The 24,344-nt window shown below is 38.6% G+C and overlaps 1 protein-coding gene across 7 annotated transcripts in view; it reads right to left on the minus strand.

Moving 5' to 3' along the window:
• The window catches only part of CACNA2D1 (calcium voltage-gated channel auxiliary subunit alpha2delta 1), a 1,188,449-nt gene that overhangs the window by 24,151 nt on the left and 1,139,954 nt on the right, over positions 1 to 24,344 (minus strand). For all 7 annotated transcript variants that reach the window (XM_073652315.1, XM_073652320.1, XM_073652318.1 and 4 more), the window contains 4 exons: positions 23,801 to 23,856; positions 16,291 to 16,420; positions 14,133 to 14,245; positions 11,328 to 11,410 (listed from right to left, as the gene is read on the minus strand). In XM_073652315.1, the coding sequence (XP_073508416.1) occupies positions 11,328 to 11,410; positions 14,133 to 14,245; positions 16,291 to 16,420; positions 23,801 to 23,856 (382 nt within the window). The remainder of the gene's footprint in view (positions 1 to 11,327; positions 11,411 to 14,132; positions 14,246 to 16,290; positions 16,421 to 23,800; positions 23,857 to 24,344) is intronic.

A 24,344-nucleotide genomic window follows, 5' to 3' on the forward strand; every position in this document is an offset into this window, starting at 1 on the left:
GTCTTTGTAATGTGTTTGGCCCCAAACACTCTACTCATTGGAGGTATATGTAATGTATATTGTAAATTACTGTACGCTAGTTACACAAATGATACAAAACCTGCTGGGTTGCAGTTTATTTCATCTGCAGGTGTCCGAGTACAGATATATATTTCCCCCTCTTAAGACAGTATAAGCTATAATGTGAATCAGTCTTTATAGAATGTCTTATATGGAGTAGTATAAATTGATAACAGACAGGGATATCAACCCAGAAATGTACTAATCTCTAATTGTCATATACTTGGAAGTTATTGTAAAATCTATCACATAATTCCCCAATACTTGCAGTAAAATGAAGATAGGAGAAGTCATCACTGAAGGAGCAGCATTCACTGTGCATAAAGGCTCATCCTATCATTTATAGGCAAGGCAGAATGTAGAACAAAAAGGAAGCATAAAGAAAGACAAACACATTGATTTATCATGCAGTTAGCAAGCAGTTAGAGGAGTGGAACAATTTACTCAGGGCAAACACTCAAAATACTAAAAAAAAAAAATTAACTCAAAAAATACATAAAAGAACAAAATGCACAAGTGCTACATGAAAGAGATATCATACTTTCACACAACAATTTACAGAACAAAAAACACCAATGTTCTATAAAGTTCTGTAGAGTAGTATCTGTTCTATAGAGTAGTTAGCATTTTAATGAAATCTAAGTGTTGTGAAAAATAAAACATTTTATTTTTTATTAAATGTAGCTATGAGAATATTACAAAATTATATTTAATCGTATATACCTTAATATAAATTTTCCAAATACACCTTATTAACCCCTTAAGCCCCGCGGGTGGTTTGCACGTTAATGACCGGGCCAATTTTTACAATTCTGACCACTGTCACTTTATGAGGTAATTACTCTGGAACGCTTCAACGGATCCCCCTGATTCTGAGATTGTTTTTTCGTGACATATTGTACTTCATGATTGTGGAAAAATTTCTTCGATATCACTTGCGTTTATTTGTGAAAAAAACGGAAATTTGGCGAAAATTTTGAAAATTTTGCGATTTTCAAAATTTGAATTTTTAAGCCCTGAAATCAGAGCGATATGTCACACAAAAGAGTTAATAAATAACATTTCCCACATGTCTACTTTACATCAGCACAATTTTGGAACCAAAATTTTTTTTTTGTTAGGGAGCTATAAGGGTTAAAAGTTGACCAGCGATTTCTCATTTTTCCAACAAAATTTATAAAACCATTTTTTTAGGGACCACATCACATTTGAAGTCACTTTGAGAGGTCTTTATGACAGAAAATACCCAAAAGTGACACCATTCTAAAAACTGCACCCCTCAAGGTGCTCAAAACCACATTCAGGAACTTTATTAACCCTTCAGGTGCTTCACAGGAATTTTTTGAATGTGGAAGAAAAAAATGAACATTTAACTTTTTTCACAAAAATGTTACTTTAGACCCAATTTTTTTTATTTTCACAGGGGTAACAAGAAAAAATGGACCCCAAAATTTGTTGTGCAATTTCCCCTGGGCACGCAGATACCCAATATTTGGGGAAGAAACACTGTTTGGGCGCACGGCAGGGCTCGGAAGGGAAGGAGCGCCATTTGACTTTTTGATTGTAAAATTTGCTTGAATAATTAGCGGACACCATGTTCTGTTTGGAGAGCCCCTGTGTGCCCAAACTTTGGAGCTCCCCCACAAATGACCCCATTTTGGAAACTAGACCCCCCAAGGCACCTTTCTAGATGCATAGTGAGCACTTGGAACCCCCAGGTGCTTCAGAAATTGATTCGTAAAAATTAAAAAGTGAAAAAAAAAACACTTTTTCATTTTTACGAATCAATTTGTGAAGCACCTAGGGGTTCCAAGTGCTCACTATGCATCTAGATAGGTGCCTTGGGGGGTCTAGTTTCCAAAATGGGGTCAATTGTGCGGGAGCTCCAATGTTTGGGCACACAGGGACTCTCTAAATGCAACATGGTATCCGCTAACAAATTGAATGGAAAATCGGCTCAAATTGTTAGCGGACACCACATTGCGTTTGGAGAGCCCCTCTGTGCCCAAACTTTGGAGCTCCCCCACAAGTGACCCCATTTTGTAAACTAGACCCCCCAAGGCACCTTTCTAGATGCATAGTGAGCACTTGGAACCCCTAGGTGCTTCACAAATTGATTCGTAATAATGAAAAAGTGAAAAAAAAACACTTTTTCATTTTTACGAATCAATTTGTGAAGCACCTGGGGTTCCAAGTGCTCACTATGCATCTAGATAGGTGCCTTGGGGGTCTAGTTTCCAAAATGGGGTCACTTGTGGGGGAGCTCCAATGTTTGGGCACACAGGGACTCTCCAAATGCAACATGATATCCGCTAACAATTTGAGCCGACAATTTGTTAGCGGATATCATGTTGCATTTGGAGAGTCCCTGTGTGCCCAAACATTGGAGCTCCCCCACAAGTGACCCCATTTTGGAAACTAGACCCCCCAAGGCACCTTTCTAGATGCATAGTGAGCACTTGGAACCCCAGGTGCTTCACAAATTGATTCATAAAAATGAAAAATTGTTTATTTTTTTCACTTTTTCATTTTTACGAATCAATTTGTGAAGCACCTGGGGGTTCCAAGTGCTTACTATGCATCTAGATCTAGATAGGTGCCTTGGGGGGTCTAGTTTCCAAAATGGGGTCACTTGTGGGGGAGCTCCAAAGTTTGGGCACAGAGGGGCTCTCCAAACGCAATGTGGTGTCCGCTAACAATTTGAGCCGATTTTCCATTCAATTTGTTAGCGGATACCATGTTGCATTTAGAGAGTCCCTGTGTGCCCAAACATTGGAGCTCCCCCACAAGTGACACCATTTTGGAAACTAGACCCCCCAAGGCACCTTTCTAGATGCATAGTGAGCACTTGGAACCCCAGGTGCTTCACAAATTGATTCTTAAAAATGAAAAAGTGTTTTTTTTTTCACTTTTTCATTTTTACAAATCAATTTGTGAAGCACCTGGGGGTTCCAAGTGCTTACTATGCATCTAGATAGGTGCCTTGGGGGGTCTAGTTTCCAAAATGGGGTCACTTGTGGGGGAGCTCCAATGTTTGGGCACACAGGGGCTCTCCAAACGCAACATGGCGTCCGCTAACAATTTGAGCCGATTTTCCATTCAATTTGTTAGCGGACACCATGTCGCGTTTGGAGAGCCCGTGATGTGCCTAAACAGTGGAGCTCCCCCACAAGTGTCCCCATTTTGGAAACTATACCCCTCAAGGATTTTATTAAGGTGTATAGTGAACATTTTGAACCCAGAGGTACGGCACAGAATTTGTTTACATTAGATCATCATATTGAATAAGTTGTCATTATTCTTGAGCGCAAGTGCTCGCTACTTGAGTTTGCATCGGGTACTCAGGTATGCACCATGTACAGCGTGTGCTTGAGTGACATGCTCGAGTCCCTGCTCCGCATGTTTCACAGTTATTAGGCACCCAAAAAAAAACATGCGGGGATCGCTCGTGCATGGCAGGCAATCCCCGTAAAGTTTTTTGGCCGCGAAGCATATGGGGCAGAGACTCGAGCATGTCACTCAAATACCCACGATACTCAATGCATACCAGAGCACCCGATGCAAACTCAAGTAGCGAGCACTTGCTCTCAACACTAGTCACCATATCGTCATCTTTTTTTCTTACTTTTGAAAAAAATCCCAACCCCAGCCCTAGCCCTAGCACAACCCTAGCCCTAGCACAACCCTAGCCCCAGCACAACCCTAGCCCCAGCACAACCCTAGCCCCAGAACAACCCTAGCCCCAGCACAACCCTAGTCCCAGCACAACCCTAGTCCCAGCACAACCCTAGTCCCAAACCCAGCCCTAACCCTAGCCCAATCCTAACCCAAGAGCTTATTTTTGACGCCGTTCCTTGTGCGGTATAAGTGATTAGACGATTTATTCTTCGGGTCGGTGTGATTACAGCAATGCCAGAATCATATGGGGTTTTTATGACTGACAGCTGTCACACACTAAAAGACGCATTTTTTGTAAAATCTAGTTTTTGCATCGCCATATTTTGAGAGCTATAATTTTTCCAGATTTTGTCAGACAGTCATGTGATGGCTCGTTTTTTGCGGGATGACATGACGTTGTTATTGGTGCCATTTTCAGGCACGTGACATTTTTTGATCGCTTTCTATTCCGATTTTTGGGAGGCAGAATAAACATAAACCAACAATTCAGGAATTTTTTTTTTTTTTTTTTTTTTATTCTGTTCCGCGTGTGGTAAAATTGATGAGGTAGCTTTATTCTTCGGGTCAGTACATTTACAGCGGTACCACATTTGTATAATTTTTCTATGTTTTGGCGCTTATACACAATAAAAGCTATTTTATAGAAAAAAATATTTTTTAGCATCGCTTTATTCTGAGAGCTGAAACTTTTTTATTTTTCGGCTGATGGAGCTGTATGGCAGCTTGTTTTTTGTGGGACGAGATGACGTTTTCAGCGGTATCATTTTTATTTATATGCGTCTTTTTGATCGCGTGTTATTCCACTTTTTGTTTGGCGGTATGGTGATAAAGCATTGTTTTTTGCTGCGTTTTTTTTTTTTTACCGTGTTCACTGAAGGGGTTAACTAGTGGGACAGTTTTATAGGTCAGGCTGTTCCGGACGCGGCGATACCAAATATGTGTACTTTTATTGTTTTTTTTTTATTTTTTTTATAATAATATTTATTGATGGGTACATTATATTTTTATTTTTGGTGTATTATTTTTTTAATTTTTTTATAATATTTTTGCACATTTTTTTTTTTATTTTTTCCACTTTCAGACAGTTTGTACACCTTATTACTTTGTCCCACTCTGGGACTTTCACTTTTTTTTTTCTGATCGCCTGCATGGCATAGGAATGGAGCACCATCCCTATGCCATGCAGGCTGTCAGAAGTGCACAGTGTTAAGATTGCTTGGAGATGCACTGCGCATGTCCAAGCAATCTTCCTGCTCTCTGGTGACCCGGATGTTGTCATGACGACATCGGGTCGTCATGGCAACACCCGGGAAGCCGCTGCAGTCTGCGCTGGAAGCCGAAAGAGGAGGTGAGTATCGCCGATCACCTCCCCTTGCCCCCGCAATGCCGCGATCGATTTTGATCGACTTTGATCGCAGCATAGCGGGGGTTAATGTGCTGGGAGCGGTGCAGGACCGCTCCCTGCACATAGTACCGGGTGTCAGCTGTGACAATCAGCTGACACCCGGCAGCGATCGCGCCCGCACAGCCTGTGTGCGCGCGCGATCGCCATGACGTACTAATACGGGTCTGGCTCTTAAGTCCCAGGGCACAGACGCGTATTAGTACGTCAAATGTTATTAAGGGGTTAAAGGGAATCTGTCACCTGGATTTTTGCTATGTAATCTGAGATGTAGGGGCTGAGACAATGATTCTAGCAACCTGTCACTTACTGGTCTGCATGCTGTCATTTTGATACAATTACTGTGTTTTCTGCTGCAGATCTAGCATTGTAGGAATGCTGAGACCTGTATAACCTCAACCACACCTTTGATTGACAGTTTTCTGTGTACACCGTACATTAACAGAAAGCTGATAATTAGTGGTGCTGCAGGGGATACATAGAGCAGTTGATTTGTAGGCACTAGATACCTACTCCTTTAATGATAATCTCCTGTTGATAGAACACTAATTGTAATGACAGCAACACATAGCCCATTAAGTAACACATCATTGGAATCAGGGTCTCAGCCTCTGCTCTCAGATTACATAGCAAAAACCTGGTGACAGATTCCCTTTAAAGATTTGGTTCATATCTCCCCTTATGCTGGGCATCCATCCGGTCATGACTAATAATATTTTTTAACTAAGTAAATAAATGTTCTATGACAGAATTGGTTCAGTAATCAATAGAGGTGCACAGCTACCTAATTCATTCCGCATGTCACACTTTTTTCCTTACAGTTATTGTATTGCATACAGCTGTTGGGGCACTTATATATGATTAAAGGGGGTGTCCAGTTTTAGGCTACATGTCTAGAGTCACTCTATGTGAACATTCTCTGGTGCCGGCATCGGGAGGTCATGTTGCTGCAAGTATACAATTTGCATACTTCCGGCCGCATTCAGAGTAGACTGTGTATCGCCTCTCTCAATATACTTGCACTGAATGAGGATGCACCCATATAGTGGGTAACTGACCCCATATATTCAAATCGCATACCTGCGGTCACGCTCCCACCACTCCCACCATCGGTACCAGAGAACCCTCAAAGCACACAGTGTGTGGAATCACAAGTCTGCAGTCACATAGAGTGACTGCAGACTCGTAGCCTAAGGCCAGAGAACACCTTTAACTGGGTGTATGCTAGACCATCTAAGTTGCTTGCTTACTCTTTTAGTTGGGCATAACTAAACCCAGCCCAAGAGAATGTGGCTCTCAAGACTAAAGAAGTGAGAGCAGCAAGAAAATAAAATGTATTTTTATTGAATAATAAATAACAATAAAATAGGATTAAAATTCAGAAAATGTTTTTATAAGACTGGGGACGTGGCAAGGTACTAGATATATATATGCAAACAATTGTAACCATTAGGTAACTATAACAGAGGTATCGTGACATTATGGCATCAGAATATGTAAAACAATCCAGTGTTTTTTTGAGATCAGGTTAATGTCTCCAATGAATTATGATAAGTTGTTATGAAGCCTATCTGTTTGTCAGAGGAAGAGTCTTGGGTAGATTTTTATTTAATAAGACATTTCTGGGAGTCTTTTTCGCTCTACGATATCCCAGTCGAATTTGTCTACGCCTGTACCTATGTTCTTCAAAACTACACGAAAGTTCTTTAGATTGTATTTCAAAATGATCAGCTGTCACTATTGCATCTACAGGATTAAACTGCTGCATTAAAAATTCAGCTCAGATCACAGCAGTTGCACTTAGGTGCTGACTATGTAATACATCTGGCACCAGAATTACATGGAGGGCACTCCAATAACCAGGCGTCAAAGGCCCAATCTTTGTATAGGGATTAAAGTAAAAACATCAAGAAGCCCTAATGAACATTCTGGATAGAGAGGCTAGTGCCAAGCTTGTTTGTGGTAGCTCTTTTAAGTTGATGGTCTGCACATGCAGTCATAATTAATTATGAACATGTAACTACAGGGTGGGCCATTTATATGGATACACCTAAATAAAATGGGAATGGTTGGTGATATCATCTTCTTGTTTGTGGCACATTAGTATATGGGAGGGGGGAAACTTTTCCAGATGGGTGGTGACCATGGCGGCCATTTTGAAGTTGGCCATTTTGGATCCAACTTTATTTTTTTCAATGGGAAGAGGGTCATATGACACATTAAACTTATTGAGAATTAAATAAGAAAAACAATGGTGTGCTTGGTTTTAACGTAACTTTATTCTTTCATGAGTTATTTACAAGTTTCTCTTTGTTTACAGCCATTGACATGTTGCAGAAGTTAACACGTGAGGAGCGAATAGAAATTGTGTTGATGTCTTGTGAACGCAGTACCCGGGTCATTGTAGCAGATTTCAATGCAAGACACCCTATGAGACCATCCATCTCCCATGCTACAGTTAACAAACTGCTTGCCAAATTTCGTGAAACAGATTCAGTGTTGGATTTGCCAAAATGTGGACGCAAGAAAACTATCACCTATGAAGAAACATCAGTGGCTGTCCTAGCTTCATTCAGCAAGAGCCCACAACAATTAGAAAGGAGTGTAAGAAAAAATTATATATGTAGATGTGTCTATTTAGCCATAGAACCTATATGTATGACACATAAACTAAATGCAGTATAAAATATAACATTTATTAATGATAATTTAAAAGTACATAATAAAAATAAAAGATGGGGAAAGGAGTCACAAAAAAGAAAGGCCACAGAGGTAAGTATCAGCAATACTAGGATAAACATGCACGATATGAATATATCAACCAATTCTCCACATGAAGTTTTAAAATGTTATATATGCAGATAATAAAGTGAAACAGTGGTAAAGTGCAATGTGCTAGTATACTTCCCACAATATTGGATGTATATAAAAGTAACAGAACAAGGTGAGAAAGGTGTGCAAGGATCGGGCATGTGTTACATATTTAGGCTGGTACTGACCCGTGGCCTTTCTTTTTTGTGACTCCTTTCCCCATCTTTTATTTTTATTATGTACTTTTAAATTATCATTAATAAATGTTATATTTTATACTGCATTTAGTTTATGTGTCATACATATAGGTTCTAAGAGCCCACAGCGTAGCACTCACCGCATGTCACTGGAGAGTGGCATCTGTCGAACATCCCTTCGGCGGATATTAGCTACTCACAAATGGCACCCCTACAAAATCCGGCTGCTGCAGCATCTCAACGAGGATGACCCAGATCGGAGCATTGAATTTGCAGAATGGGCAAAACAAAAATTGGGACAGGACCCTCAGTTTACACAGAACATTATGTTCAGTGATGAGGAAAACTTTTTTGTGAATGGTGAAGTTAACAAAACCACTGCTATTGGTCTGACACTAACCCACAGTGGATAGATCCCTCCAAGACTGTTGGAACACAAAAATTGATGGTATGATGTGGTTTATGGGGTACAAAGATAGTGGGGCCATTCTTCATCAATGGAAACCTCAATGCCACTGGATATCTGAAATTGCTAAATGATGATGTGCAGCCCTCTTTATGCACTGAAGATGGCACGTTCCCTGAGTTTTTCCAACAAGATGGTGCACCACCACATTATGGGTGTCAGGTCCGAGCATTCCTATATGAACAGTTTCCTGGAAAGTGGATTGGTCATCGTGGGCCAGTTGAATGGCCACCAAAGTCTCCCGATCTGACAGACTTTTATCTTTGGGGTCATCTGAAGGCAATTGTCTATGCTGTGAAGATAAGAGATGTGCAGCATCTGAAACAACGGATACTGGAAGCCTGTGCTAGCATTTCTTCTGCGGCGTTGCTATCAGTATGTCAAGAGTGGGAGAAGATGGTTGCATTGACAATCCAACACAATGGGCAGCACTTTGAACAGATTTTACAAGTGGTCATAAACTTGTAAACAACTCATGAAAGAATAAAGTTACGTTAAAACCAAGAACACCATTGTTTTTCTTATGAAATTCTAAATAAGTATGATGTGTCACATGACCCTCTTCCCATTGAAAAAAATAAAGTTGGATCCAAAATGGCCAACTTCAAAATGGCCGCCATGGTCACCACCCATCTGGAAAAGTTTTCCCCCTCCCATATACTAATGTGCCACAAACAGGAAGTTGATATCACCAACCATTCCCATTTTATTTAGGTGTATCCATATAAATGGCCCACCATGTATTACTATTATAAAGTGACATTATTTTATTAATATGTTCATTGATGTACTACCCAAAAACATATTCAAAATGCTTATCCTACTTAGGTCTAACACATTCATAAAGGTATAGGTAAAAAAAGTACTGCTGAAGGGGCATGGTGTCGTGTGAGGTACCATATTCATTAGGAAGCACACACCTTTTAATGAATCAGGTGAGGCATGAAGTGGCGTGTGTCTAAATGTGTGCCTCATCACCAATTTTACGCTGAATTCATGACCAGTGGGGGTCACCATAGCCAGTCACACCTCTCCCAACCCTTGCTCACTTTTTTGGGAGCCGTGCAAAAATGGTGTGAAAATACCAAAAAACAAAATTTTTATGCAACCTCACATTGTGCAAAAATTTTGTGACTTTTCAAAGCTTTTTACACCAGTTTTCTGGCCAAAAGGTTTTGATGAATTGAGACCATATTGTTCCTCACTGTCCTAGTGTCTGTGGATACCAAGATTTTGTAAGCACACCAGGCACTCAATTATAATAAGTAATGAGGAGAAGAACAAAAAAAAATCCTGTAAATATTGTTCAGATCTAAAAGGCAGGTATTGCACTCTTGTGGAAAATACTATTACCTAAGCCTCACATAAGAGATTGCATGTCATGTATCATTTTTATTATATTTTCTTGATAAAAAATAAGATAATGGAGATCTTTTGTCTCTTGTTTACTAATTTCTGGTCACCACATTCACCATATGCTTCAATGGAGAAGTGTTTGCACTAAATGAGTTAGACTTAGTGCCCACGATGCAGAAATGAAGCAGAAATTTTCCTGAGCATTTCTGCATCTCCTTGGCAGAAAAACGCATGCATTTTTACATGCGTTTTTGACGCGTATTTGACGCGTATTTGCATGCGTATTTGCCATGCGTTTTTCCAATGCATTGTAGAAACGCACAAGAATTGGTCATGTCCGTATTTTTTCTGCGAGTAAAATCTGCGCAGAAAAAATACGGACCATGTGCACAGAACTTGCAGAATGTCATAGGAAGTCATGGGATAAGGTATGCAATGCATTTCTGGAGCGTTTACGCGCTGCAAATACGCACCAAAATATGCACCAAAAACGCATCGTGGGCACACAGCCTTACAGTAAATCCAAGCACTGTATAAAGATAATGCAGTAGCTGATCTTCAGCAAAAACAGTAAAATGACCACCATTCCATTCTCCTGCTAGTTGGGGGTTTCAGTTGTGTGAATCACACTAATTGGGCATTTAAAGCATATTTGTGGGCTATACTATCAATACACTAAGAATATGCACTCAAAATTCCTAGTACATATTCCACCAGATGAACTGATGGGTTGCCCTATATTTTGCATTCAACAATGAATGCATCATCAGATGTAAGGATTCATATTATTAGAAGAAAACACTATAGAACCCTTATTATAAAGAGTCTCGATTATGTTTTCAAAGAAGGTAAGAGTCAAACTTATTTCTCAGTTAAAAGTAGTTATTTAAAATATTATCACACATATTATTTTTTTTTTTAAATGTCAAAGAACTATAAAATGTTTCTAATATTGTGGTGTCCAGCTAGGCTGCTTAAGTCAGCTATTCAAATCTTTATTTGTTGTATGAAAGTAAAGTTTCATGATATGTGGTAATCATATATATGCAAATGCAAATGATAAAGGATAACTTAAATATTAGAAGAAAATACTTACATGCAGAACATAAAGTGATGCACAAAATACTATATAAAGAATGTATAAACTGAGATTTTAGAATGAAGAAAATTTCACAGCAAACAACGAAGGGGTATAATAAATAACTGATGGATTGATGAAAATATTATATTTTATATAAATAATATAGGTTGCCTCCAGAATTACTTTATTTTATCTGTGTCCACATCCAAAATTTTCAGGTAAAATTGTTTTTCTTACTCTTGCTAATAAGACATCTTAATCAGCATTAAGACTTACCAAGTCATCTTGATCAAAACAAGCATCTGGACCTTTTCTATATCTGGGATTTTGAGCAAGCAGGCATGGATCTGGTCCATCAGCTTTAATCTTCCGTCAGGGAAAAGATTATTGGCTATGCATTTCAAATATACAGTGAGTGACGAGCACAAATGAACTTTTGACTTTCAGGCTCCATATCTCACCATCCTCCACTACTGCTTCCATCGTGAGACTAACACCATTTTATAGACAATCATCTTGGTTATCTCATACATAAATTTGACTTGCAACAATTTAGCATATGATTAGTTATGCAGATTATTGTCATTTCGCTGCATTGTCACTGTTTTGATCCTGGTGGTGGAAAAATCTTTTTCTTTCTGCATACTATAAATTACAACCTGTAGTTGTACACAAAATCAGTTTGTGATTGGGTTGATTTCCAAGCGAAAGGTCACTGGTTCAAATCGAGGAGCAGCCATGAAGAAGGTTTCCCAAGAAAAGAGAAACATCATCCAGCTCATCAATTTCAATGATTTCAAACTGCATCATATGAGTGCCATGTCAGTTGTCAGTTGGAAGAATATGAAATGAAGTCCATTAAAAAGTCAAGGGGTGGCAAAATATCTGAGTCAGCAAGTCGGCTCATCACAAGATCTTTCATTTGTGGCATGACAAACACGTCAGTGAAAGTGGCTCATATGCTTCGTAATAGTGAGATCACAGACGTCCAGCGCAAGCACCGTATGACACACATTACACAAGTCTGGAATGGTGGCCTGAAAAAAAGTGAAGAAGCCTTGACTTCAATATCGTCATAAGAAGCGTCGGCTCGAGTTTGCAAAAAAGTATGAAAACTAGACAATAGAAGATTGAAAACGGTAATTTGGAGCAATGAGACAAAAGTCAGTAGACTAGGCTCTGATGGGTGCAAATGGGTCTGGAAGAAACAAGGGAAAAAGGGGTTATGGGATCTAATAGTTGAAGGAATTGTCAAATTCGGTGGAGGAAGCCTGATGATATGGGGTTGTTTCACAGCCAAAGGTGTTGGATACTTGACCAGGATTCACGGTGGTCTCAATGCTGAGCTAAATGTGAGTATCCTACCAGACAAGTTGCTTCGTACACTCGAGTACTATGGGTATGAAAATGACGACAGTGTTCCAGCAGGACAACGACCAGAAGCATACATCAAGATTGGCGAAAAAATGGTTTAATAGTAATGAAGTAAAGGTGCTGGATTGGCCCTCACAGTCCCCAGATCTCAACCTAATCGAACACTTTTGGGTAGAGTTGAAGAAAAAGCTGTATAAATACCCAAGCGAGTCTACCAGTATGTACCAATTTTGGGAACATGTAGAAGAGACCTGGGATCAGATTTTGGTTGAGACATGTATGAATCTGATGGAGAGGATGCCCAGAAGGCTTCAGGCAGTGTTGAAAACCAAAGGCGGATTTCCAAAATACTAACAAATAAAAATTAAAATGTAGATTTTTAGAAGCAAAACAGTAAGAATGCAGTGACATGATAAGAATATGCATAGCTAATCATATGCTAAATAGTTGCCTGTCAAATTAGTGTATGAGATAGCCAAGATGATTGTCTATAAAATGATGGTACTCTCAAGTTTGAAGCAGTAGTGGATGGTGAGATATGGAGCCTGAAAGTCGAAAGTTCAAAACATTGTTACCCTTTTGCTCATCAGCGTAAAAACATACTTAAAGGGAATCTGTCACCAGGTTTTTGATACTGAGAGCAGCATGGAGCTTGATAAGAGGCATTGCTGAAATCTGTGTTTTAACCCCTACAGCATGCTGTCTTCAGATTACATAGCAAAAACCTGCTGATGAATTCCATTTAATGCAAACAAAATGGCCTATCCTAAGCCACTTGATTAGTACATCAATATAAGACTGATGAAGGTCAAAATTACTAGCATCTCCACTAATCAGATGACTGGCATTGAAAGTCACTGATGCTTAATCCTATTCAAATAAATGTAATTAAGTTGCAATATCAGATAATGCTGCTTATAAAATCAAAGACCTGTGCCGGGTAAACAATGAATTTGAAGTGGCACACCCCTTCAATCAGATAAGTATGCCGTATCCTGAGAATAAATATTCCTGGTCTATGTAACACTGAAATATTACTGCATTACTGGGATATTACCTATGACTTGTGTTTTCTTTACTATCAAATGTATTAACTATTGTCATCTTAAAAAACTAAAGCAGTCCCCTCAAATAACCTATCTCCTATCCTTATCTCCATACGGCAATTCATTAAAGGGGTTGTCTAGGACATTTCTAACATTTGACATGAGCTTTTATAATCAGAATCCACAAAGTGTATAATATACTACTGCAAGGATTCTGTTGTTTCCAAAATCCCCATTCTTGTCGTGTGACCACTCCATATATCATTTCAAAACTGCTGACCAAAAACCGACCTCTTTCTCTTCCAATTCTCTCAATGGTCTCAATTGAGAGAAGATGTGAAAGCAGTTGGTACATGATCGTCAATTTGAAAATTACGCTCATTGGGTGAAAAGAACTTTTGTGCTACACAAAAGATTATTGTTCTCGGCAGCACATGTTAATGACAATGCGCTTCTGAGAACAATGTCAGTCTATGAGCACCGAACAATTTATTACAGACCATTCAGCGTGCATGTGAAGCCGGTTTGGCCTATGTAAGTAGGCTACTAAATGACCATCAACTCATTAGCATGTTTCAGTTCGACGGTTATTTAACATTATGCATCACCCAGTGTAAATGGACCATTGCATAGACATATAGTTTTTTAGTACAAAGGATACAACGTTGTTCTGCCTGTATTAGTGGCAGCTGGTCACAGAGCTCGCATGTGTGTGGGTTGTCAGCAATTATGAATAATAAATTGGTGTTGAGAATCTTTTCGACGTGATAAATTCTGGAAGAAATTAGGTTTGTTTGGTTATCAATAACAGAGCAAAAACAAAGCTAAATGTTAATATTATACTTTACTGCCCAAACTGCACTGATTTTCAAGAGTTATCCCAAAAATACTTTAATCTAAGTAGTTTTCAAGGTCAGACATGATTTTCAACAGGGACTTTATAATGCTGTGTGCATAAGCCCTAACACAGTTAGGGCTTGTGCACACCACTGTATTTTCAGTCCGAGCAAACCGAGTGCTATCGGTTAAAAAAATGGATTGCACCAATGCTATTCAATGAGGTAAGTGCAGATGAATGATTTTTTTCAGTGACCGAATCTGTTTGTGAAAAAAATCATACTTGATTTTCTTCTGGAAATTGGATAAGATTAACCCATTTAAGTTCATGCATGGAAGAGAAAAATTGGATGCCACAGTATAGGATACATTGAAATTCTGTAACACTTGTAAATGATTAATAGTTGCTGTAAAGACGGATTGCATACGGACATGATTGACAAGTGAGAAAAAAATCATCCCACTTTTCTGGATGAAACTCTGAACGATATTTTATACGATTATGTAAATCTGCCCTAAAGAATCTGCGCTCTTTGCCAGATTAAGCAGCTGACAGGTAACCTATGGAGGAAGAAAAGCTAGTCGGCACATGATTGCAAGAAGGCAAATGACATGAGTGGTCAGTCACTTAAAAATTGTTCAAACAGTCAAACAGAGTGGAATTGGCATGAAACAGTCCTTGATGAAAATCACGCCTGGCCCAGAAAATCTCTTTAATTAAATATGCCATAAAAGTGTACTTAAACAGTGTTGAGATTTTGAAACAGCCACCAATTCTGAAAAGTAACTGTGTCATTAGAACTATTAATAGAGAAATGAATCAATGGGATTGACAGTTGTGATCAAAATTATTCAACCCCAAATGCAAATTAGGTTTATTAGCAAAATTTCCAAACTTTATGCTGTTTGCAATAAAACAGTCAACAAGAACAAGTTAAATAGCTTAAAAACTAATATAACAAGTGGTTTATCTAAATGCAGCACAAAATGCCACTTTACTGACTAATGAAGTCTCGAAATTACTCAACCCCTTCACGACAAGCAACTTTAATACTAAGTAGAGCACCCTTTGGCTATTATGACCTGCTACCAATATAATGCAGAGCCAGACACCAGCTTTTCACACTTTTCCTGAGGAATTTTATCTTGTTCCGCATATACAATAACCTTTAGTTCACTTATATTCTTGGATTGTTAATAGAATGGTCCAAAAGTTTAAGAGATCATTACCTTGCACAATCAAAGAAAATGTAACACCTCTACAGACCCCAAAACACTAAAAAATCTTATGCAGCTTATTTATATGGTTTTGAACATATTGGAAATGACTTTTCTTTTGCTTTTGGGTCAAAGAGGTGTATGTCTTGGAGTTATGGCATGGAGACCTTCAGCATTTATGCGCCGTACTGTGCAACCTAAAAGTTAAGTGCCTGCTGCCACCTAAATATGCTTGTTATGAAGGGGTTGGATAATTATGAGATCGAAGTAGTCATTAAAAGTGTCATTTTGTGTTGAATTTTGAGAAACCACTTGTTATATTAGTTCACCTATTTAAATTGATATTCTTTCATTGATTTTATTGCAAAAACAGAAAGTTTGCAAATGTTGCTAATAAACCTAATTTTAATTTGCAATGAGGGTTGAATAATTTTGATTGCAACTGTACAAAAAGCTGTAAATAAGAGAACTTTAGATTTTCACTTCATTCACCCTAGTTTTTCTAGTTGTAACTAGGTTTTTATTTGCCTGGAAAAGATTCAGAAGACTGTCTTAGCTATATATCTAAATAAACAGGACACAGTTTTTTGGGAATCTCCATCGAGGGCATGAGCCCTAAAAGTCGTCTCGGCTACACTCTTGTATTTATGGTCAGCACTAATATTAGATTTTTCTGAGGGACCCCCCATAAAAAAATTTGTATTGTCATATATCTTTATTACCAATAATACAACGTAGTCTGCTAAAATAAACATTTTCATTACCTTGTGCAGTTGGCGCATTCTAGATATCCACTAAGAGATCTGTTGTCATTTTCAAAGAAATATTGGGTTTGTTCCTTAATACAGCTTTGTTTTGCCAAATTTGCAGAAAACTCATCATCATCATATTCAGCTGTAAAACATGAATGGTATAAGTAAAAGCGTTAATAGAGTCAGAAATTATGTTGTGATAACAATTCACAACTTCTCCTTCTCAAAAATAATGATTTGTTTTTCCATTTAATATTTTTATTATTTTTCCAAAGCAATAAAAAGGTACAACACAGAAAAAAGTCATCTTCTTTCAAGAGCTGCTTGACACTATTACCACTTGCTATAGGAAGTTCTGGTAATTTAGTCTAATTTTCATGAGTTAAGTACATTTTTCACTTGCTTATATGTTAACACTTCAGAACATGCAGAGGCCACATCTCTGTACCCACTATATAGTGCCAAGAAAATCCTGCCCTTTTGTAAGGTGCAGTATTTTAATAATTTCTTTTCTAAACATTACTTGGCCTACAATTGTAGATACGAATTGTTCACGGAGTCTAGAAAAAGATGGAATTTATTATCTGAGGATCCAGACTCGAAAGATTTACCATAGAAAAAAAGCGATGTTGGAATACAGGAGAAACCGCAATTTAAAAGATCTCCCGGGTTAAAAAACAACTTCAGTATCTCTTCGAACATAAGGCTTGAAAAAATTATTCCTAAGGGAAATAAAAATTGTGGACAACAGCCTACTGCAATCTCCATTTGTGCAAGAGCGTAATGCAAGTAGAAAGCATCACATATAGAGTTAAAGGGGTCATCCAGGTTTGGAGCATGACTGCAGAGAATGGAGGGTGTGTAAGTCCCATGGGGTGAGGAGGGCTGGCCTGTTAGGGTAGACTTATATCGTGAAAAAACATGTTGTGGTGACGTCAGAATTCTTGATAGGAGTGTGATCCCACTGTCCACTAGAACGTAAGCATCCCACTGCTATCGCAGCATTGCAGGGTTATTGCATTGCCATTCTCTATTTATGATTGGTGCAATTGCACCTTACATTTCTGTCTCTCCCCTCCCCAACACATGCCTCCGGAGGAAGTTTAATGAAACGTGAGTTGGGGCATCGGGGACACTATATTCCCGTTACTTCTTATACATGTATGTGCCACAAGCATCTGTTTCATTTTTTTTTATTGGACAGCTAATTTTATTTAGGAGACATTATCTCCTCTTGTCACTATTCCATGTGTGTCCACCTTATTGATACTATGTGACCTGTTTTATACTTGTTAGTGTTTGCATTTATTTGTAATTATTGTCCCTGCATTCTATGCAGCACCTTACTTTTAATACTTGTTATTTATTCATTTATTTATCTGTGTTTTTAATAATAAACTTTGGGCTATAATAGACTCTGTTTATGGGCTACTGCTTTCAAGCTCTGAGTGAACCACATATGTTTGATTTAGTTCTAGCCATTATGGATGGGTCAACCTGAATATTAAAGTTCGGGGTCCATACTGGACACCTAGTGTCCGTGCATGAACCCCGAACATAGACTTCTCCCAGAAGTCCGTGTTACTGTTCGGGTTCAGCAATCCAAATAAAGTTTTTTGAAAGATTTCAGCACAGCCAATCAACAAGCTTTTCTGGTGTGGGTACTTCCAACCCCATCACAGCCATGCCAAATATTGGCATGGCTGTGATTGGACAGCGCAATATGTAAAAAAAAAAAAATAAAAAAGACGTGGGGGTCACCTCTATTTTGATATAACAAGTGCAGGTAAAACAGACAGCTAAGGGCTGCAGCCCTCAGCTGTCTGGTTAACCTTGGCTCATTTTCAAAAATAGAGAAACCCCCATGCCGTTTCTTTAAATTATTTAAATAAATAATTAAAAAAAGGTGTGGGGTTCCCTCTATTTTGATAACCAGTGTCAGGAAAACGACACTTTTGGGTCAGACCTTGCAGCTCTCTGGCGCCCCCTTATCCTGCTGGTCAAACACGGTATTGACCGATGATAAGCACGGGTGCAGCTGCTCTAGTTTATGTCGACTATTGCGGCACGTGATGTGACAGGACGTATATATACCACCAGTTCCTTCCAGGAACGTATATATACCTCCGACCAGCCACCCTCAAACCACAATATCACATAAATACTGGTATACTGCCACCACCGATCGCTTAACAGGTGGATCGGGTACCTGGTAGGTAACGTGAATTAGCGGGTGAGGAACGTGTTTGCTCGACATAGGACAAGAAGGACGAAACTGGTAAATAATTAATGATTTACTCCCAAAGGGGGGCAGTGTTTACAAAATATATACAAGATATTATAAAGGAGACAATTTACATGTATGCATAAACAGTTATTAAAATAAAAGGGATAAGTAATAGCAAAACCTGCGCCAAGAGGTGATGGTCTCAGATTCTGTGGGGGGGGGACGGCTCCCCGGAAATTAGACGTGATTCTTCCGCGCAGCGTGGTATGCGTGCGTCTGGCGTCCCTGAGAAGAATGACCTGAAAATGGCCGATTTGCTTTTCAGTAACAGGGCCAAATTATTAGGAACCGCCCATTTTGTCTACCTCACACGGGGGCTCAGTTTTGTGAAACCACCCAGCTGCATAGAACATAGAAACCTTCAGATTTCATATCTTGGTGTGGGGGGGTCCCACATCCAAGATGGAGACATCATGTTGGCCGTCACTAATTTTCATGCAGATGGATATTAAACAGGACCTCTCTATGATGCTCAGAAGCTAAGAAACCAATTCCTCGATTTCTGGGGGTATCCCAGTTATGAAAAATATATCATTGTAACCAGGAAAATGTGAACATTCCAAAACTCTGGTCCCTGGGTTAGTGACCGTCATGTGCGTTTTTAAATTCTACATTAACTGTTTGTCCAGCTAAACAATAGAATTTTGGAGGGAATAACTATTTTGAACTAGAAGCTGCTCTGCACTGAGGCTTTACGACGATAATAAAAATTCTTAGGGTGGGGGCCAGCACTGCAGTTCTATGTCTTCTCTTACAAACGGATAGGGGGTGGGGGGGGTTTCTTTTTTAAAAAATCTCTCATTTTTAAAATTAGGGAAAAAATACCTTTTGCCTGACAACCAGCCAATCTAAAGCAGACAGCTAAGGGCTGGTATGCTCAGGGTGGGAAGGTCCATGGATATTTGGCCCTCCCCAACCTAAAAATAGCAGCCTGCAGCTGCCCCAGAAAAGGCATATCCATTAGATGCACCTATTCTGGCACTTTGCCTGGCTCTTCCTGCTTGCCCTTGTGCATTGGCAAGTGGGGTAATATTTTGGTGTTGATGTCAGCTATGTAATGTCCACTGACTTTAAGCCCAGGGGTTAGTAATGGAGAGAAGTCTATAAGACAGCCCCATTACTAACCCCATAGTAAAATGTAATAAACACACACACAAAGTCCTTTAATTGTACAAAACACCCCCCCAAACCCTCTCTTACCCATTTATTACCTATAAAAAATAAAATAATCCAAAGGGGTCCGGACTAAATCCATCCCACAAAGATCCCTGACTCTGCTACATCCGGGTGCAGTGCTGAGCAGTGACATCAGTAATGTGACCAATCAGCACGGCCGCCGGAACACACAGACAGTAGCATGTGAATCTGGCTGCTGTTATGAGCGCTGATGTCAGTAAGGTTATCACAGTTCACAGCCGATGAACTGCGGCAACCTTACTAACATCACCGCTTGCAGTGTCAGAAATTTCTCACGCTGTGAGCGATGACATCAGTAAAGTTACCGCAGTTCATTGGCTGTGAACTTCAATAACCTTACTGATGTCAACGCTCGTCGCAGCAGCTGGATTCACACTTTGTCATTGTGTCCCGGCTGCCAAAGCTCATGACAGGCAACGCTGATGACAGTAGTAGTCATCAGCCACTGTCTGACAGGCGGTAACCTTTTCACTGCCGGTCACAGCCACTGACTCACACGCTGTCCTGTGTATGGCAGCATGGGAACCTGCTGCAGTACGCAATACCTAGCGATTGTGACCAGCGGTGGCTTCAGTAAGGTTACCGCCGATCTGAGCCGACGTTTTCCATGCTGTCATAAAGATGACCGAGTGGGAACCACCGGATGGTTGAACCCACCATTCACTTGAATGGAGTTCGGGATAAAGTTCGGGCTCCATGTTGTAACTCGTTTATCACAACACCTCTAGTCTGGCCTTGCACATCAACTCTAATTGTCTCGTTGCGCCCACAATAGTTTTACATTTTTTTGAAAGCCATATAAACCGAAATTTCGGTTTGAAGAAAAGCAAACTAAAGGATGTCAGTTTGGTGATCAACAAGATTAGGATGTTAACCAGTATTGATTCCATGTATGCAGTCCAAGCTGCTAAGGAAAGATAGAAAATAAGTCTTTGCTTAGTTAAATACTACATGGTACCCTGATTTGCAAGAAAATTTATGTCTGCTATTTGCAAACTTAGTTGATGAAATTAGAGATTCCATTCTTACATTATAATAAAGAATTTTATTGTAGTTTCATTTTTCTAGCATTTTATGAGTTTTACAGGTTTAAAGGAATGAATCCAGTGGTGTTAATGACCTTAAAAAAATCAGTCGGCTTTAAATTGTAAATTTAGGTAATACGGTCACTAGAATACTAATGATCAAATGGTTTTGTATCCCCAAGGCAGAAGACTTTCCCTGACACATCTCCACTACATATTTCTTTATCCTTGAATTTTACTCGTTATTGCCCTTTGGCTTTTTGTATACAGAATGAGTAGTTCCCTTTAGGTCTCTTACTGGAGCCAAGTGATATTATTACAAATTGCTCCAAGGATACAGTTTAAATCACCTACAGATTTGGTGCTTTGTAAGAACATATCAGTTTCATCAAATTTCAACATGTACTTTTCTGACCTTCACTTAACAGCTGCTTTGATTTCCTATACTACCAAATTGCAGTGAGGTTTCTGTTATGTAAAAAAATAGTTATTGTGCTAAACATGTAAAATCTAAATTCAAGTATGCTGTGTTCTAACTAATGAATGTATAGCTGAATAAAGTAGAGTCCCACATCATGTAAAAACATAAAACATTAGTTAGAACCTTATTCACAAATTACTTCTATATATGAATATTATACAGAGTTCAGTATGAAGATTTTAAAATACTTCAAAAACTGCTACGTATAATTAAGTGAATGTACACTAGACCACATTTGTAGTGTATATTTAGGAATATATGGATATATATTAAACTTTTCACATTTTAGTAAAGAGTATTCTGAATAGCTTCCAAATTAATTTTTGTTAATAAAGAAATAGAGATAATAAATGTTTCACATTTAAGACTAAAACTGCTTTACCTCACAAGTAAAGTTTACTGAATTATAATGACTTCATCACAAGACAGATTAAAAGACACTGGAAAGATTTGTGGTACCTTAGAGGAAAGTGTCTGTTAGATCATTAATTACTGGACCCTAGTCCATGGCAATAAATCATACCTCAGACAAAACAGACCCTACATCTTGTGCATTGCCTGGAACAAACATATTTTAGCCACTTACAGTAAAAGTAGTTCATAGTATATACAGATGATGGCAACAATGATATAGAAGTAAACTTTAAATTGCATATGCATTACAGGAGGTAAAGAATCTAGATCAAATTGCTTTCGTATGCATCCATGTATACATTGCATTCACCAATTTTTATAAACTCATCTTCCACCAGGTTGAGTCTTGAAAACATAAAGGATTCTTTTTTTTCAGTTTGTATAGTAAAAAACATATTATTTTTGAATTTCTTGTATATTTTTGAAAAGCCCTTAATATAACCTAATAATAGAGTCAAGTTATTGGAAGTTTTTCCAATTTCAATTATTTTAGTTGAATGTCTTCCAACCAGTTGTAAATTTTGATTAGGCTACAACTCCTCCGTGACTTTTGGTTACCATGACCATCACACAACCAAAGTTTTCCTATGGGGAAAGAAGCCATGGCCAACTAAAATTGAATTCCTACCTTTCTGAAACTTCTTTACTCCCCATAGGGAAACAATGTGTTGGTGCAATAATAAACCAGTGAATTACTCATGATCAGTGATGAGCAAGTATGCTCTGTTAACCCTTTCGGCGAGCATGCTCGGGTGCTCGCCGAAAATCTTCAGTGTGCTCGGTGTTATGTTTTAGTCACTTTGTCAAACAGTCGCTAATCATGTGCACAGATTTAATACATGTGAGGAATGCTTAAGAAATAGGTATTCATCACATGTATTAAAGCTGTCAAACAGTCGCAAATCATGAGCACGGAGTGACTAAAACATAACTCCCGAGCACGCTGAAGATACTAGGAAAACACCCGAGCATGCTCGTAAATCTCGAGTAATGAACATGCTCGCTCATCACTACTCATGATCAGTGTGCAACCAAAAATCGCTGAGCAATCCTAGCCATCATCTAAAGTGTGACATATGACTAGAATATGCTGTCAGTTTGTGATCAGTGGAGTTCCAAACTCTGGGACCCCCAGCATTCCTGTGATCATCATAGATGCTGAAAATAAAAGGGTCACAGCTGTGGTTTACAGATGTTTTACCTAAAAGTTTTCCATGTATAACAATGCTTCTGGCAACCAGCTGTGACAGAGAATGCCACAATATTGCCTTCCCTTACATAGAACCTAACAGGTGATTCATGCTGCATGAGTCTCAGACTGCATGAATCAGAGATAGGGCTCTGTTATTGTAGCCTTGTATATATCACTATGAAAGGCTTTTAGTCTAAGAGGTTGGTCCCATTTAATGATTCCCTGTCACCCTACATGAACAGGTCTCTCAACATCTGTTTGAGACACCTGTCAATCTACAAGAGTGGTGCAAGGAGAAGCAGCCTGGAACCTGATTCTTGGACTAGTCATCCTAGTCATATAAGCCATGTCTGGCTTTTAAAGGTATTGCAGCTTGAATCAGTTGTCAAGTTCCCTTTAAATATGGTTGAATTGCAGTTCCCTGCACAATAGCGGACAACAGTGCCATTGTAATGGAAAAACAAGCATAAAAACATAGAACAATTCCAGCAAAAAAGACCACATGGTCCAGTTAATCTGCACTTTTATAATTTTCTTTTCATTTTTTTTTATCTTAGGATAGATGCATTTATCTACTGAAAATGATACAGTGCTAAATCAGGACAACAGTCCCTCATTCCCAAAATTGGTAAAGTTCCCAGAAATAGTGGGGTCCTAGAGGTTAAAACTCCACTGATCAAAAATGGCATACACTTTGGATACACTATCACTTGAGGAGATGGGATTAACCCTTTAACTTTTAGAAACGTAAATATCAAAATCCTGAAATACTATTTGACATTTGGAAGGATGCAAAGCACTTTATCAACAAAAATAACTAAGTACTGTATATCAATAACTTATTTTATTATAAACACATCAATTTATCATAATTTGCAAATTGTAATAACACAAATAAACAGTAAGAAAAGTAGAACCACACATACCTGCCTCATTATACCGTGGGAAAGTAAGGCTCAATAACAACTGTTGTAATAAAGACCTGAGAGAAATATTTATAGGGAATTATTAAAAAGAACTGTACACAAGCAAAAAAAAAGCATTTTTATTAAAGTGAAAGAAATAATATGTCAATGTGTACTGGTCACAAGAGATAATTTCTATAGTATGAACAATTATCTCATGGAATTATTTGTGCGCAGGAATTTTCAATATATTACTTGATTACAGTAAAGGCTAGCATTTTAAAGAAGCACTCCCATCAACATTTTTATCTTCTTAATACATTGCAATCATCATATTATACAGCACTGTGTACTTACAATTGCTCATTTTGCCTTTCTACCCAGCTAATTCTTCCCTTTTCCATTAGGTCTATGACGTCACATGATTAAAAACTGATTAGCTGAATCTTTCTAACCTCTATGATGAAACATGAGGTCAATTTTCCCTGTATAACTCATGAGTACATGGGAGAGGAGGAAGCAGCTGGGTCAGGGGTTGAAGAGAGGAATGATAAATGCAGGGAAA

Source organism: Phyllobates terribilis, unplaced genomic scaffold (genome assembly GCF_046119375.1).
Source record: "Phyllobates terribilis strain yellow unplaced genomic scaffold, ASM4611937v1 Scaffold_11__3_contigs__length_659146591, whole genome shotgun sequence".
NCBI classification, from domain to species: Eukaryota; Metazoa; Chordata; class Amphibia; order Anura; family Dendrobatidae; genus Phyllobates; species Phyllobates terribilis.